General features: G+C 38.6%; 1 protein-coding gene across 2 annotated transcripts in view; it reads right to left on the bottom strand.

Moving 5' to 3' along the window:
• RUNX1T1 (RUNX1 partner transcriptional co-repressor 1) overlaps window positions 1-15,561 on the bottom strand; it is a 144,490-nt gene that overhangs the window by 117,505 nt on the left and 11,424 nt on the right. The window contains exons 2-3 of one of the 2 annotated variants that reach the window (XM_055349722.2): window positions 5,303-5,362; window positions 58-230 (exon numbers count right to left, since the gene is read on the bottom strand). The exons of the other annotated variant lie outside the window; for it this stretch is intronic. Of the exons in view, the coding sequence (XP_055205697.1) occupies window positions 58-145 (88 nt within the window). The 5' untranslated portion in view covers window positions 146-230; window positions 5,303-5,362. The remainder of the gene's footprint in view (window positions 1-57; window positions 231-5,302; window positions 5,363-15,561) is intronic. 2 annotated transcript variants of the gene reach the window in all.

A 15,561-nucleotide genomic window follows, 5' to 3' on the forward strand; every position in this document is an offset into this window, starting at 1 on the left:
TTGATTTTTCTGGTACGTAAGTAAATTGCAAAATCAAAATATTTGTCTGTTCCTTACCTTGACAATATTCAAAGTTCCCTTTTTTCCGGCAGTCACCTATTACTAAACTCAGTGCTCTCCAAGTGTTTCTTTTGACAGATATCATTCTCCACCAATCGCTCTGCTAATTTCCTCTCTCCTTTTCTGACTGGGACAGAGATTATGTTCACCAGCCCAGAGATCAATCTTTTCTATTGACAACAACAAAGGGAAAAAAAATGCATATATCACAACCAGTCTGAAGTATCATACCCATCTGTTTACATGATAACACTAGGCCAGTTTTGTTATGTTTTGTTTTTAAAAAAACAGATACAAGCTCTTCTAAATTTTAGAAGAATCCAAAACAATCCCCATTGTCTCAGTTCCTATCATGACGTTTTCTAAAGGACTCTTAATTTTCCAATCATCTGACTCAAAGCTGGATACGTTCTGAACCTGAAAGCTCTTCTTTTCTTATATTGGTTTTAAAGATATGCACATCAATACCTTAAGAGAATGTTACATTTTACCTGTTTCAAAAAAATAAATAATCTGTCAGATATTATGTTTTCTTTAGAAAACAATTTAGACATTATTATTTATGCAATTTTACACACAAGTTAATCCTGTTTCAAAACAAAGTGGTTTGTTTCATTATTCAAATTTTGTTTCGCTGTTCTGAAATTTCAGTATTGCCATTATTAGCACACATAGTTTAAAACAACAGTGAAGAATAATCCTTATGTAATAGAGTAGTTACAAAATATTAATGAAACAAATATTGTTGAATTATTGTACCAAATCAACAAACTTCTACACCTTTTCTTCCTTTTAATAATATAAATTTTCTCATTTTTCCTGCTATATTTGACAAACTTAGGATTTGTTCATTCACAATATTTATTGTCTATTCCTCACCTACTATGATTAAAAATGAGACCACTACTATCACTACTATGAATACAAAAAGTATTGCTATGTAATTCTTACAAACTAGGAAATATAAGGGTCCAGCACAATCATACACATATAAGGTAGGAACTCAATAAATGTGAGGGAAGAAAGATTTCTAAAAGCAGTCTCAAAAGGAATTACTAAGGCTGTTGCTATTATTTTTTGAGACCAAATTACTTCCTAGAAATTAAAATCGGTGAACATATTCTGATGTAAATAAAACAAGCAGGTTCCATTTTTTAAAAAATCAATGTAGTTTATGTGCCACATTATGATTCTTTTGTGATGCAATCAGTTGTTTCTTGTTCTTTAAGGTTTAAAAATTAAATACGCACTGATTAATTAAAATACATTACTAGATATTTCTTAGTTGGGAATTGCCTTGCAGTAAGCAAAGATCATTAAAGACAATCAGCTGCATCTTGGAAACATTTAGCTTACTATAAATACTAACAATTTTATTAACAAATGATAAAGCAAAAAAATTTCAATGCTATAACCAAGATACATAAATATATGTACATGTATAGATTGTGTAAGTACTCAAATAGTGGAGTGGGGAGGGTGCACACAGAGGGGAAGACTGAAAGTAGATACATCTAGATGTTAAATATGATTATTTCTGGAAGATGGCAATGTGGGTAACTTTTCTGCACAATTCTGTTATTTCCAATGTTTCTGTACAAAGGTAAAAAACATTTTATATAGACTAAACAAATATTGGGAAAAAAGAAAATGTATACTCTTCTTAGATTCAATCATAATATATATTTTGTGCTTCAGCAACCATCAACAAAGGCCATCAGAGAGCCTGACAAAAGTGGATCATGCCCCTCTATGAGCCATAGTTAATAATCTCTACTGAACAAACGAACCAGGCAAAGCATATACAAATCCTCTAGAGTCTAAGTCTGTATCTTCCTTCTCATGACTGCTAAATATCAGACCAATGTCTGGGTTTAACAAAAATGGGGTACTTAATCTTGGTTTTGAGGCACATAAAATTACCATGTGATAAACTTTAAGACAAATTTCTCAATTAAAAATGATCTCTCAATTTGGAATATACTGCTTTACTTTTTAACTTCACTTGTAGTATCTATTTTAATCAGAGTTTTTTGAAGTGAATGAAGAAAATTGGCAGGAACATGGTGATAACAAAATATTTTAAATGTGCATATTTATAAATTCTTAAATGTTAACATAGTGTACAAATACAGTTTCAAACAATATACAATGTAAATCTAAAGTTACCCATGAGGATTTTCCCCACTTAACTATTTTATATATGAAACAATATATCACAATCAAAAAGGTAACTAAAAAAAAAAAAGAGCTAATCTTTGGATTTTTCAAAACAATGACTGGAGTGTCACATTTGTGCTTCATATCTCCAACACATTAAATGCCCTTCCAATACGAAATAATAATAAAATAAGTAATGGTAATAAGCACGATGTTCAGGTATTTCTGAGACCTATTCCACACTGAAGTCTGTCACATGGAAGTGATAATAAAATCTCTCTATCTTTAATAATTGCTTTGTTCAGATCTGGATGCTCAGCCCTCAAATTTGTAAAACCTCATTACGAGGGGAACATACTGAGAAAAGTTTAAAAGCTAAGCTCCACCAAGAGCAGAATGCCTCAAACAATTTGTAGTTCTACAAGTGTTATTTAAAAGGCTCAACATGTTGTATTACCATGGAAATTGTGGAAAACATACATTCCCAAACAAATATTACTTTTTCTCAATGGTATGAAGTAATGAAAACCACATGTGCAAATCTGCGATCTGTGCAGTAGTTCAAGCTGCAGCTAATAGAAAATACAGAAAGTGAACTCTGCTATATAAAGGATTCTTGTTACAGAAATATAATGTGAAAACCAGATGCAGACAGAAAACCTTAATCACAGATGGGAATGTAATCACTGGCATACAGAATACTTTTTTGATCAATCTTAACCATATGCGCAATGTATTTATTTTCTAAGGAATGCAATAACTTGAGAGAACCTTCTATCTGAATTCAGTTAACCTCATATGGCCTTGGCAAATCATTCTTGTATCAGTTTATCTTTCAAAAATTTAATAGGATGTAAAGACTACACACATCAGAATCAACCTCAAAAGAGATCAAGTGCAGTTCCCCATTACTGTATTTCTCAATCACTGCCAGGAATCCTTTCACTGCCTAAACACATTTCTCTAGAGAATTCTATCAACATTTGGGGCACTTTTTCCTTTAGTAAATGATACATGGTTATTCCAAAAATGAGCATTTAAACACATTTTATCTATCAACCTGGGTTGAATCAAACCTTAACTCTAACTCTTTTCTTTTCCTTCATAGAAACATTTTATATCATAAAAGCTATTATTTTACATGAACAAATGTACACTTAGTTTTTGTTTCCAAGGGGAAACAAAAGGAACCTGTTATAGCATATCTGACTTAGGAAATACTACCTTGGTAAGTACAGTTTCTGGCACTGGACTGTAGCTTACCTTTGTCAAAGCTTCACCATTTCTTTGTAAGCAATTCTGTGTCCCTCTAATTTGAAGGAGTAGTGAACAGAGCACCATCTATGCCTCACTTCAGGACTATACTCAACTTCCAACAGGAAGTAAGTGAGACACTGTGTGATTTGGGTGCCCCTCATCGCAGGTCATGTGAACTAAATGTCATTATCCTAGTTTCACAAGCTTCCTTAAGCTTCCATGCATACACTCATCCAGATTCTCCTTCTCTCTTCTAACTACTCATCTCCTAGATTCACACACAGAAACACACAGTCCTTATTCTTGCCTAATCTCACATACAAGACCCTCCATCACTTGGCACTCATCTACAGTTTTCAGCCTCCACTCCAACCACACCCTTCCAGAGTGCAGCCTTTCTCTGGCTGGATAAACTCCCTGATGGAACACGTCCTCTCATGCTGGTGGCTTCGTTCACTGACTTCACGGCCCTTCCCATAGACTGCTGCACGGCCAGTTCTTCCTCAACCCTCAGGCTTTAGTTCAAGAGTCACTGCCTGACAGATGATTTCCCCAACCATTTGAAATAAAGTCTCACTACCATGTCCCCCCACCCTCTGCATCATTCTAACATTGTTTCTTGCCTTAATTATATTTAGCACTACATGAAATAATCTTAGTAACTTCTTTTTTATCTTTCTCCCTCCCCCACCCCCCAAACTGCAAGCTCTCTCATCTGGGGGGTGCTCATTACTCTACCCTCCACATTTGGAACTGGACTAGGAACCTAGTTGTAACCCCAAATAAAAAGAAAAACAAATGAATCCCACTCAATGAAATGCCACAAAAGCCCAATTCAATCCCCATGACTTTGGCAAACCTTTCCGTGGCTACTTCTGTGACCCGTGATCTTTTTCTCTTCTTTATACTATAGTACTTTGGGTCTACATCAGGCTTTGCAACCTTTTACCTGCCAGGTACTGTTCACAGAAGCCCATTCCCACTGGTGCTGTATAGAGATAGGGCAGCATGGAAATCACCCACGATATCCACGGCTATGAAGCCAGCCCTTTGTCCCACACTGAGCAGCAGGAAACTGTGACTGGGAACTGCAGCAGAGTCCATACAACCTTTAAGGCATAAGTGCACTCTAGCAGCTTTTTATGCATTGAATTATCTCACAATTGAGGGTGTCAGCTGTTGTAGAAATGAGATCCCATCTTAATTTCTTACACCTTTGGACCCTACATTGATGCACTCTACTCATTCCATTGGCAGGGCTGCAAGAGCATGGCCATGTTTATTCAACAATGCTCATACCCAGTGCCTAGCACAGTGCCTGGCACACAAAAGGTGTTCACTAAATACTGACTGAGTAAACAGGGAATAACTGATAATGGAATATGATCTGGTCTTTCTTCAAGCCCCTTTCTCTTGTGATAAGGCATTATTTCAAAATCCTACAAATATTTTTAAGTAACAAATTAATCAGAAGGTAGGCAACCAACTAAGAATCGACAACGCAATATGACCAGTGAGTTAACAAACCAGGCAATTTTAAATGATAGGAAGCTCTTAAATATCTTCTCTGTTGCAGATATAATTTAATTTTCAAAAAATAAAGTGTTATAAATGACTGTGGCCTACACACGCGGGCCATTTAGAAGCCCACTGTATACGCACTCTGGCTGGATTGGAATCTCAGTTCTTACACTTACTTATCAGCTATTTGACCTTGGACAAGTCACTTAACCTCTCTAAGCTTCAGATTTAAATCTCTAAAGTAAGATAATAACACCTAACTTACCAGGATGATATGAGGAGATAATACTTGTAAAGCGCCTACCTTAGTGCTCCCAGTGCAAGTATTATTTCATCCAGTGTGCTCAGTTCTTATCATTTGATACTAGAAAAGAGGTAGTACCTATTTTAATATAATTAAATATGAAATAAATGAAAGCAAAGGTCACTACTCAAAAATATCAGTACAATCATAATCTTTTTCTTTCTGAAAGTAATTACTGCACTATTAGTGATAAAAACAAAATACCTAGGATCAGTCAACAAAACCAAAATATGTGGAATTAAGCTGCAGGCTCTAAAACATTTTGGTGTGATGAAAAAAAAACACAAACTGATGTTTGGTAGTTTTTTTTTTTTTTTTTTTAATCTAATTTCATCTGGGAAAGACTCTCTCTAGGGAATAAGAGGAGACAGACCAGAATCATTTACAAAGACTGTTTTCTCCAAATAAAGGCATCTGTTCCACGCCAGCAATTTCCACCTGGAAAAAAAAATGGAACTTTGGAAATATCTGCATTCGTGGTTGATGGTCACACATCTCAAGAGGCTATAACAACTGTCCAGTTGCCAGCATGGCCTGGTTGCTGCTGCTCCTATCAACTGATCTCTCTCTCTCTTTTTCCCCCTTTCCTCTCTTCCTCCCTCCCTTTGTCTCTTGTCTCTCAGAAACTTGGAAAGTTGTGGTATTTTATTTATTTATTTATTTATTTGAGATGGAGTCTCACTCTGTCGCCCAGGCTGGAGTGCAGTGGCGCAATCTCCGCTCACTGCAAGCTCCGCCTCCCAGGTTCACTCCATTCTCCTGCCTCAGCCTCCCAAGTAGCTGGGACTACAGGCACCTGCCACCACGCCCAGCTAATTTTTTGTATTTTTAGTAGAGATGTGGTTTTGCCGTGTTAGCCAGGATGGTCTGGATCTCCTGACCTCGTGATCCGCCCGCCTCAGCCTCCCAAAGTACTGGGATTACAGGCTTGAGCCACCGCGCCTGGCCTAAATTGTGGTATTTTTGTACTGTAAACAGTAACTTTTCTAAGTGCAGTGAAAGGTTTTGATAGTTTTCCATTTGTACTTTAGTATCACTCCCTGCTGTAATTAGTGTGGCTGACCCTGTTCATGTAGAAAATTCCTACGTGGTAGGGTTTGAAGAATTCCAGGAGAGTAGTAAGCTCTGGAATAGTGAAGTCTTGAAGAAAATCTAGGTTCAGACCTTGCCCCGTCATGTGCACAGGGTCATCTTGGGTAAGAGAGTAGATCTCTAAGAGTGACTTACAAAATTAGCTCACTCACAAGTCGATATTAAGACAATATGAAAACATCATTCCATCAAGTCCTCCCTTGAGGCCCCACACACAGCTGTCTAAAATTGTCCAGTCACTTGCATTAAGAAACTGAAGTCTGCACTGCCGAAACTGTCTCTTTCAATAAAAAGGTTTCCTGAAGAAAAAACAGTGAGACTCTTTACCATTTCCGCATTGTGAGCCACGGCATCTCAGGCTGAGATGGACCTACCTCACTGTTCAGTACCATCTGTGGTTCTGAAGCTGATTCATCAGGCAGTAGAGCAGGTGGAATCCCACACAATGTCAGACAAAAGACCAGACTGGATGGGAAGGAATGTCGGGGGAAGGGTCCTGGAGGAAGAGTACTCAGACTGGGGATCTGTCCAGAAAGCAGATATGGGTATCCAGAGGAAGAGAGGAGGGAGAGAAGGAGGAGGGAGAGAAGGAAGAGGGAGACCCTGGCAACTAAGGGACAACTGGAGGGAATCTGGTAGGGAAAATCTGGAAGCCACTACAGTGGATTTTAGCCTTGTTTGGACCCTTGATCAAAGAAATTGTTCGATCTCATAAAAATGTCCATAAACATAAAATTTTGCTTATAATTTCAAGAAGCTTATCCTTTATTAAAGCCCATTTATGAACTTCAGGGTAAGAAAATAAAATAAAAAGTTACAGTGTGCATCTATGAAGATCCAAGTGGCTTGACCACTTCACAGTTTGCCTAAAGATGGGGTATTTTCCAAAAGCAATGGCAACAAAAGCCAAACTTGACAAATGGGATCTAATTAAACTAAAGAGCTTCTGAACAGCAAAAGAAACTACCATCAGAGTGAACAGGCAACCTACAGAAAGGGAGAAAATTTTTGCAATCTACCCATCTGACAAAGTGCTAATATCCAGAATCTACAAGGAACTTAAACAAATTTACAAGAAAAAAACAACCCCATCAAAAAGTGTGTGAAGCATATCAACAGACACTTCTCAAAATAAGACATTTATACAGACAATGAACATGAAAACAAGCTCATCCATCATCACTGGGCATTAAAGAAATGCAAATCAAAACCACAATGAGATACCATCTCACACCAGTTAGAATGGTGATCATTAAAAAGTCAGGAAACAACAGATGCTGGAGAGGATGTGGAGAAATAGGAACACTTTTACACTGTTGGTGGGAGTGTAAATTAGTTCAATCATTGTGAAAGACAATGTGGCAATTCCTCAAGGGTCTAGAACCAGAAATACCATTTGACCCAGCAATCCCATTACTGGGTATATACCCAAAGGATTGTAAGTCATTCTACTATAAAGACACATGCACACGTATGTTTATTGCAGCACTGTTCACAATAGCAAAGACTTGGAACCAACCCAAACGCCCATCAATGACAGACCAGATAAAGAAAATGTGGCACATATCCACCATGGAATACTATGCAGCCATAAAAAAGAATGAGTTCATGTCCTTTGCAGGGACATGGATGAAGCTGGAAACCATCATTCTCAGCAAACTATCACAAGATCAGAAAGCCAAACAATGCATGTTCTCACTCATAAGTGGGAGTTGAACAATGAGAACACATGGACACAGGGAGGGGAACATCACACACCGGGGCCTGTCGGGGTGGGGGGCTAAGGGAGGGACAGCATTAGGAGAAACACCTAATGTAGATGACAGGTTGATGGTTGCCGCAAACCACCATGGCACATGTATACCTATGTAACAAACCTGCACGTTCTGCACATATATCCCAGAACTTAAAGTATAATAAAAATAAAAATAAAAGATGGGGTGTTTTGTTTGGAGTGGGAGGTGGGGGTGGGGGTGGATTTTGCTTTTGTTTTATTGTATGTTTTTTAGTTGCCAAAACTTATAAGCCAAAATATAACAGCAATAAATTGTGCATTCTTTGACAAGAGAACGCAATGAAAGCGACCAAGGTGGAAAGAGGTTGAGAAAAAAAACAACATGCTGTTGGAACCAAAGATTTCACTTTAGTCTCAGCAGTGAAATGTTTCAGGACAGTTTTAAGTAAATCACTTGAGTTCAAGGCATGAGCTCTCAATAATTATTTAACAAAGCATTAGAAAGTACCCCAACTGTTCCAGACTCCCACTTTTGAAGGTCTTATAAACCAGCAGAGAAGTCTGAATTGCACGGATGATAGCAGAGTTGGATGTAGTAAATTCTATCTTTGGGGAAGAAGGGTCATGAAAGTGTCACCAGAGGCTTAGGAGAGGACAAAGTGAGCCAAGCTTGGCTTCCCTGCAGAAAGAGCTTAGGTATCCAAACGTGAAGCAACCCAGGGTTTTAGAGAAGGCTGAGAGAGAGAGGTCCAGGAAAGGCCTGGCAAAGCAGGGTGTCATTTGTCTTCAACATCCTCATATCCCCCAGTGTCCATCAGGGCCAGATTGTCTATTAAGCATTTGCTGAATGAAGAAGCAGCCAAAGAGAGACTACTGGGGTTTAGAGAAGAAAGTGATGAACAGTTCCATAGTCATCAAGTCAGATGCCAAGAAAAAGCAACCCTTTACTGAAGGTTGTGCTTCACACATATCACGTCATCCTCATGACCACCCTGTGAGGCCATGCCATTATTATCCAGATGAAAATTATTTCTAGATGAAAAGGGTAGCTAAAGGAGATAAATGGTAAAGCACTTGGGAGTTAGGTCTCTTCATCACTATACTCGACTGCCTTCTGGCAGGGAAGAGCAGCATCACTTCCCTCTGGAAGGGCAGAGGCCCAGACCAGTCAACCTGGGCGACACAGGCAAAAGATTTGTAAAACGACTCAGAGTACCAAAGGACATACAGCAAAAAGGCTCCTTCCACCACTACTTCCTGGCCCTGCTTTCTTCCCTAACAGCAAGCACTATTGTCAGATTCTTGTATATACTTGCACAAGTAGAATTCTATGCATTTTTTTGTACAAACACAGCATTCTACAGACATTCTTCTGCTCCTTGCTTTGCTCATTTAATGATATATCTCAGGAACAATTCTGTATCAACACACATAAATGTTTCATTCTTTAAAAAAAAGATTGATTTCTTTATGCTTAATAATTAGTTCTTATCAGGCATAATTCACTACAGAGGGAGAAAAGTCTTAAAAAATCCAATTCTGACAGATTTTAGAACAAAACCACAAACTCCAAATATGGTTAAAGTTCAAAAAATAAAAAGAATTGCCAGCATGTTTTTAAATTAAGTGTTATCAGACAAAACAAGATAAAGACCTTGAAATAATATTATCTTAATGAACCATATCCTAAAAGTCCTCACCCAGGTAGATTTTTTTCGTTGTTTCTTCCAATAACTAAAATCTCTCACATAGGGGTCAACTAAGAGTGAGCAATAAGGATTGAAGGCTCTTTAACATGTTAAAGTAATTCCTTTACTTTTCCAAAACAACTCCTCCATTTAAAAAAAGTATGGCTCAGCACATGATAGTATTTAGTTTACTATCTGTTAATTGTAAAATGGATAGACATTTCTATTAAACTCAGTAGATTTTAATGCATTTTTTGTTCTTTAAAGTAGATTTGAAAAATATCATCACATGAAAAAGTATTTGGTCTACAGACAGTGCTTGGGGTACTGAACAAATGAATCTAGATTCAAAAGCACCTTTAAATAACCACGCTCCCTCTTCCTCCAAGAGCACTGAGCCCAAGTCTGAGGCCTGCTGGTTTACAAGCACTGCTTTCATCAGCTACTCCTTAACTCCATATGCTGTCATCTCTACCTTCTCTCCTTACCATGTTAGAATTCAAAGAAGTTTTATAAATTATTTTACAAACAGAAGTCCAATGTTTGAAATTTATAAAGCAGGCTGCACTGGTCAAATGAGAAGTTAAGGGTCCCAGAACCCAGCCCACCTGACCACTTTGCATTCTCCTGCACGGCCTGAGGGCACCTGGAAAAGAGAAACTCAAAGAAGAGTTTGAAATCTGTGGAAAGAGGCAAAACACATGAGGGAGCCAAGTCCTAAAGTGGTAAATAACAGATCTTTTATGTAACAACCGCATTTTAAGGAACACCCACCACTTGACAGCCCTGTCACCATCTCCGAAAGGCAGCTGGGACCACCAGAAGCCCTGGGACCGAGGTCTGCAAATGGATTCTGAAGCTCTTCTCTAGAAGCTGTGATTCTATGAGTCTGGGGTAGGGTAACAAAGCTGCCTCTAAACAAACACCTGAAGTGATTCCCAGCTTCTGGCAAGTTAAGAGCACTTGATACTAAATCCAGGTTGGTATTAATAACTTCCCCCTCTCTAAATCCACTGCTCTATCCAAGTGCTAATTATTTTTCCTTTGCAATACCTCCTGCCCCTGCCTCTTCCTTCTCATCCCACAAACCCAACACTGGTCATCCTTCTGCAATATCTAAAACCTAAACTGCAGCAACAAGCTTCTCGCCTGGCCTTGGCCTCCAGTCCATCTGGCCCCTCACATTAGGACCAACTCTTTGCAAACATAACTGTTATTGGGTGCAGGGGTTCCTTTTGCCTAGCTCAATTTTTATTTTAACCTTGGTTTTATAAAGATCTATTTTATCACGGACTCCTCTGTTCAAAAGACACCCAGCTAGAAAATCAAATATATAAAGCAATTTATTATAAAAGCAGAGCTATTCTGCTTTTATGGTGGTTAGGGGATGGAAGACCCTGTGCCCAATCTGGGTACCCTCCATCCCACCTCCCAACCCTGAGGCACTCCACAGGACACAGCTGAAAAATGTCTGGTGAATTCAGAAGTTGAAGCTCAAATCAAAATGCTTGATATTCAAGACATTTATGATCTTTCTGCTCTCATTTCCCACTCAACACCCAAGGGCCCTTTTTGCTGCAGCCACAGTATTAATTTATTCTCTCTCCACCCCTACTCCACCCCAATACTCCTCCAAAGGTCTTTTCCACATCTAGGCGTCTGCACTCCCTATTCCTATTGTATAACCTACCACAATCATATTACAATAACTTTGCCTTGATGAATCCTACCCGTCTCAAGACAAGCTTAAATTCCAATTCACACCTGCCTCTAAAATCTCACTTGCTGCACCATTTAATTGGTAACTGATCAAGCTCCACGATCTATGTAGCTATTTAATTTGTCCTGAGTTTATCATTCAGTGGGAACTGAGCCGACTACCTGCTTGTGTCTACACCTAGCACACAGCTTTACACATAGAAAACATTTACTAAATATTTATCCATGTACTTCAGATTCACTCCCAAGAGTAAACATTTTACTTTTCTATCAGATGCTGTAAAAGGTGTCTTTACCATGGCTACCAAAACAGCATGTGACTTTCTTTATAAGTAGTCAAATCAGGTTTAATGGGTTGTTCACATTTTATTGCTCTTCACCTATATTTTCCTCCAATATTTTATACCTGCTCTCTCGAGCCAACTCAAATCTTAGGCACATCAATGGAGACTGATCACATTAACTCTTCCTTTAGACATGAACTGACCTACCTACCTGTATTTAAACAAAAGGATGAGAATTCATTGTCCACATTTGTTTCTCATCAGAGGTCAAATGCGGAACTCATTTCTAAATAAATGTAGCTGAACCGGAGAATGAAAATGTGTGACAGGTGGGCAAAGGAGCTGTGGAGTAAAGCACACTCCTTGTGTGACACATGATAAAAGTTACAGAATCCCAACAGTCACTTAAAAAGAACACTTTCACAGGAAAGGAGGATTACTATGTCAGTCTGATAAACACCCAGTTCCAATCCCAATATCATCTGCTGTTCTTCCCAGCTGTGTTTGATCATCACTGTGTACATAACATATGCATAGACTCAGAAAATAAGCTATTAGTCTTCCATGACCTGTCTTACAGTTCACATGCCCCTGTATCTTGAGGTTAGGGAAAGGTGTATAGTACTTCTAGTTTAAGCTAGTCTAATCAACTTCCCAAGACTGCATTTAAAGCGCAGCTTGTACCATGCTTATAACCAGTGGGGATGACTTCCTAATTTCTGATACTCCACTTGTCAATGTGCATTTGAAGTATTTTCCACAATACAGCTGTGCTATTTCCCTGGCACCATGATCTGTGCCAACCCTTTTAGGTACCACTATAGATCTGCTTTCCTAATATTAGGCTCTGTTCTCCTCACTAAGTGTTACTAGGTGGATTCTCCAAAAAGTCTAGTGGAAGAGTCCTCCCAGATACTCTATATAATAACATCTCACAGCTAGTTCTCTCTCCTAGTGCTCTAATTATCTCATTACGTGGCCATGTCTAGCTCATTACTGCGCTGACACTGTTTCCCTTCATATTATCAGTGGCCACCCATCTCTTGAGCTTCTTTAGACAAATTACCATTACTGCTGCTAATATTTTATCTAACATTTCTCTGACATAATATTCAACCCAGTTAGTACCAACTAAGGGTTCACTGTATATATACACTTAAGACATTCTCCTTTGCGGCAAAGAACTTCAAGTTGACTTCCCATTGAACTCTGAATACCAATGCAAAAATTTTCTACAGCCTATGAAGCAACAGTGCTTCCTCTGACATCCATTTCTAATGTCAGATGAAAATAATATTACTTCCAAGCCAAACCAATCCCTGACATCCTAGTAAACAGTAAGTTTCCACTGTCATTTTGGATGATGAGGAAGTGCTCACCTTGATCAAACCAGAAGAATGCCAATAACTCTTAAGTTCAAAAGAAACCCTAGCCTGGGTTTACTATTTATAACCACCCAAATTAGAATCAAATCTCTAATAAGGTCTATATTTTAATCACCTACATCAGTTTTACAAACTAAAGTACAAAATCAATAGGTAATAATTGAATTATTTAATTATTTTAGAAGCAATAGCAAACTATTTCTTCAGACAAAAAGAGAATTGTTTAGTCTTTCCTGAGATCTGATTCCTAGCCAGATGATAATGTGCCCATGTTCAATTAAACAAGCTACCAGGTTCTCTCCAAAAAATGGCTTAAAGAGGTCATTTTCTAAATTTCCCAAGTGAAGCGAGTCCAAACTTTGAGACCGGGGGTATGGTGAATGCCTGCTAAACACAAGCAACCCCATCCACCTCAGCCCCTAGCCCCTCACTCCCACCCCTAGGCGCTGAGTTCATCATCTTGTCCAGTAACTATGAGGCGAAAGCATAAAGGCAATTTTCCTTGGACAAGACCCAGACTCTTTAGTTCCCTCCTCACTACATAAACAGATTTATTCCTACATCATTCACCTCTGAAAAAGGAATCGTAAAAACAAAAATTTCAGACAATCATCTAAGATTTAGGATAGCTATGGAAAGAATGGCTCCCTAGGCCATAATGGCTCTTCTTTATGATGGAGAAGACTGGAATGATAGTAATATTCCACACTGATCCCTTTCCCAGTTAGATGAAGATTTATAGTGTCACCCACCCCAATCCCTGAATTAAAAAAAAAAAAAAAAAAAAAGCATTTTTTTTTTTTCACTCTCCTAACCCTGGGAAAGCCCCAAAGCCTACTTTCAGTATCACACAGAGACTTGTCCGTATGAGAGTTGGGAAGCCTAAGAATCACCAAGTCTTCCCTTCGCCTTCTGAGAAATTTGCCTGAGGGCTGGAATGCACCCCAGGCCACCCAGCAAGTCAGTGATTGAACTGGAAAGGGAACTTCAGTTTGCCTATTAGTCAAGCGACTGCACACAGACACCAGGTCCTTTTTTTTTTTTCTAATACGGAGAAAGCTTTACACTATGAAACTAGTTACAAACTCTTTTTTTCCAGCAGTAAAGGTGGTGTACAAGTCCTCTAACCTTATCTTAAGAGGTAACCAGGAAGTTGAACCTGGCCAACCGGGAAATGCTGAGATCAAGATACAATGGAGTGACCAACTAGGAAAGGAACAAGACTCAAGAACTAAGGACTGGGCAGAAAATCACTCCAGCATACTGGATAAGTTCAACAATGACAACAACAAAAACAGATTAAATCCTCATGGCCTCAGTGCAGTGTAGAATGAAGGTATTCTGATGCAGGAACAGAATTTGGTAATAAAGAAGCCTGGATCAGGTGGTACTGAGGAATATAGACTAGCACACACTTGTGAGTATCCAAGGATATGTCAGCGAGAAGCCAACTCTGATTCCTAAGTGGGGGTGAAGAGGGGATAACTGAAAGAAAACAATGGATGAGTAGAAATGGCCACTGAGGAGAATATGCAGCCAATTTTTCAGAGAATAAGGTCCTAAATAATTACTAAAGCTCAGGCACAAAGTAAGTCATTAATTTGGGGAATACAAAGAAACCTCAATTTTCTAAATTGGGGCAAAAGATCAAGCCAGAAGAGTAACTATGGCAAGAGTCTCAGAGCAATGGGCTGGAGTTCTTTGAAATGAAGAAAGTGAAACACTGGTTAATCAATTACTTAAAATCAGTGATGAGAATGTATGTGAAGGTTGGTTAAGGACAGGCTCATAGTAGGTCTCTAGTATTTATCAATTCCTCTCCTCTCTCCCAAGACCAACAACTAAGTAGCAGCCCTCAAGAGCCCTGAGCACACTTAGAAGTGGTCTGTGCCCCAGGTGTTAAAAGATTAATGAACCCAGTCAATCACATTCCCCAAGGCACTTAGAGATGCTTTGATTGCTGGAGACACAACGGGAAAACTTCACATTTGTGCCCTCTGCATTCCTCTTCTACAAGATCTATATTCTAAAGGCCCTATTCATCCAAATAGTGATTTGCTTTAGAGGCCTTGATCGATATGAAACCGACCAAAACAAATGCCTGCTTTATTCCTTCATGAATTACTTTATAAAGGTAATCACAATTAGAACTATTAAAGGAGATGATTTTAAGTTGGTATCTCTTGGTCCTTGAAAATATTAGTAGTTGTAGGCAACATTGACAGTTTTAAGCTCTTTCGAACAAGCAGGTCTTACACTTTAAACATCAACCATGGGACATTACTTTACCAGTAGTTCTGATGTAAGAGTCTGGACATGATTTCATCAAGTATGAACATTTCAAAAAGAGGCACAG

The sequence above is a fragment of the Gorilla gorilla genome, chromosome 7 (genome assembly GCF_029281585.2).
Source record: "Gorilla gorilla gorilla isolate KB3781 chromosome 7, NHGRI_mGorGor1-v2.1_pri, whole genome shotgun sequence".
Lineage (NCBI taxonomy): Eukaryota > Metazoa > Chordata > Mammalia > Primates > Hominidae > Gorilla > Gorilla gorilla.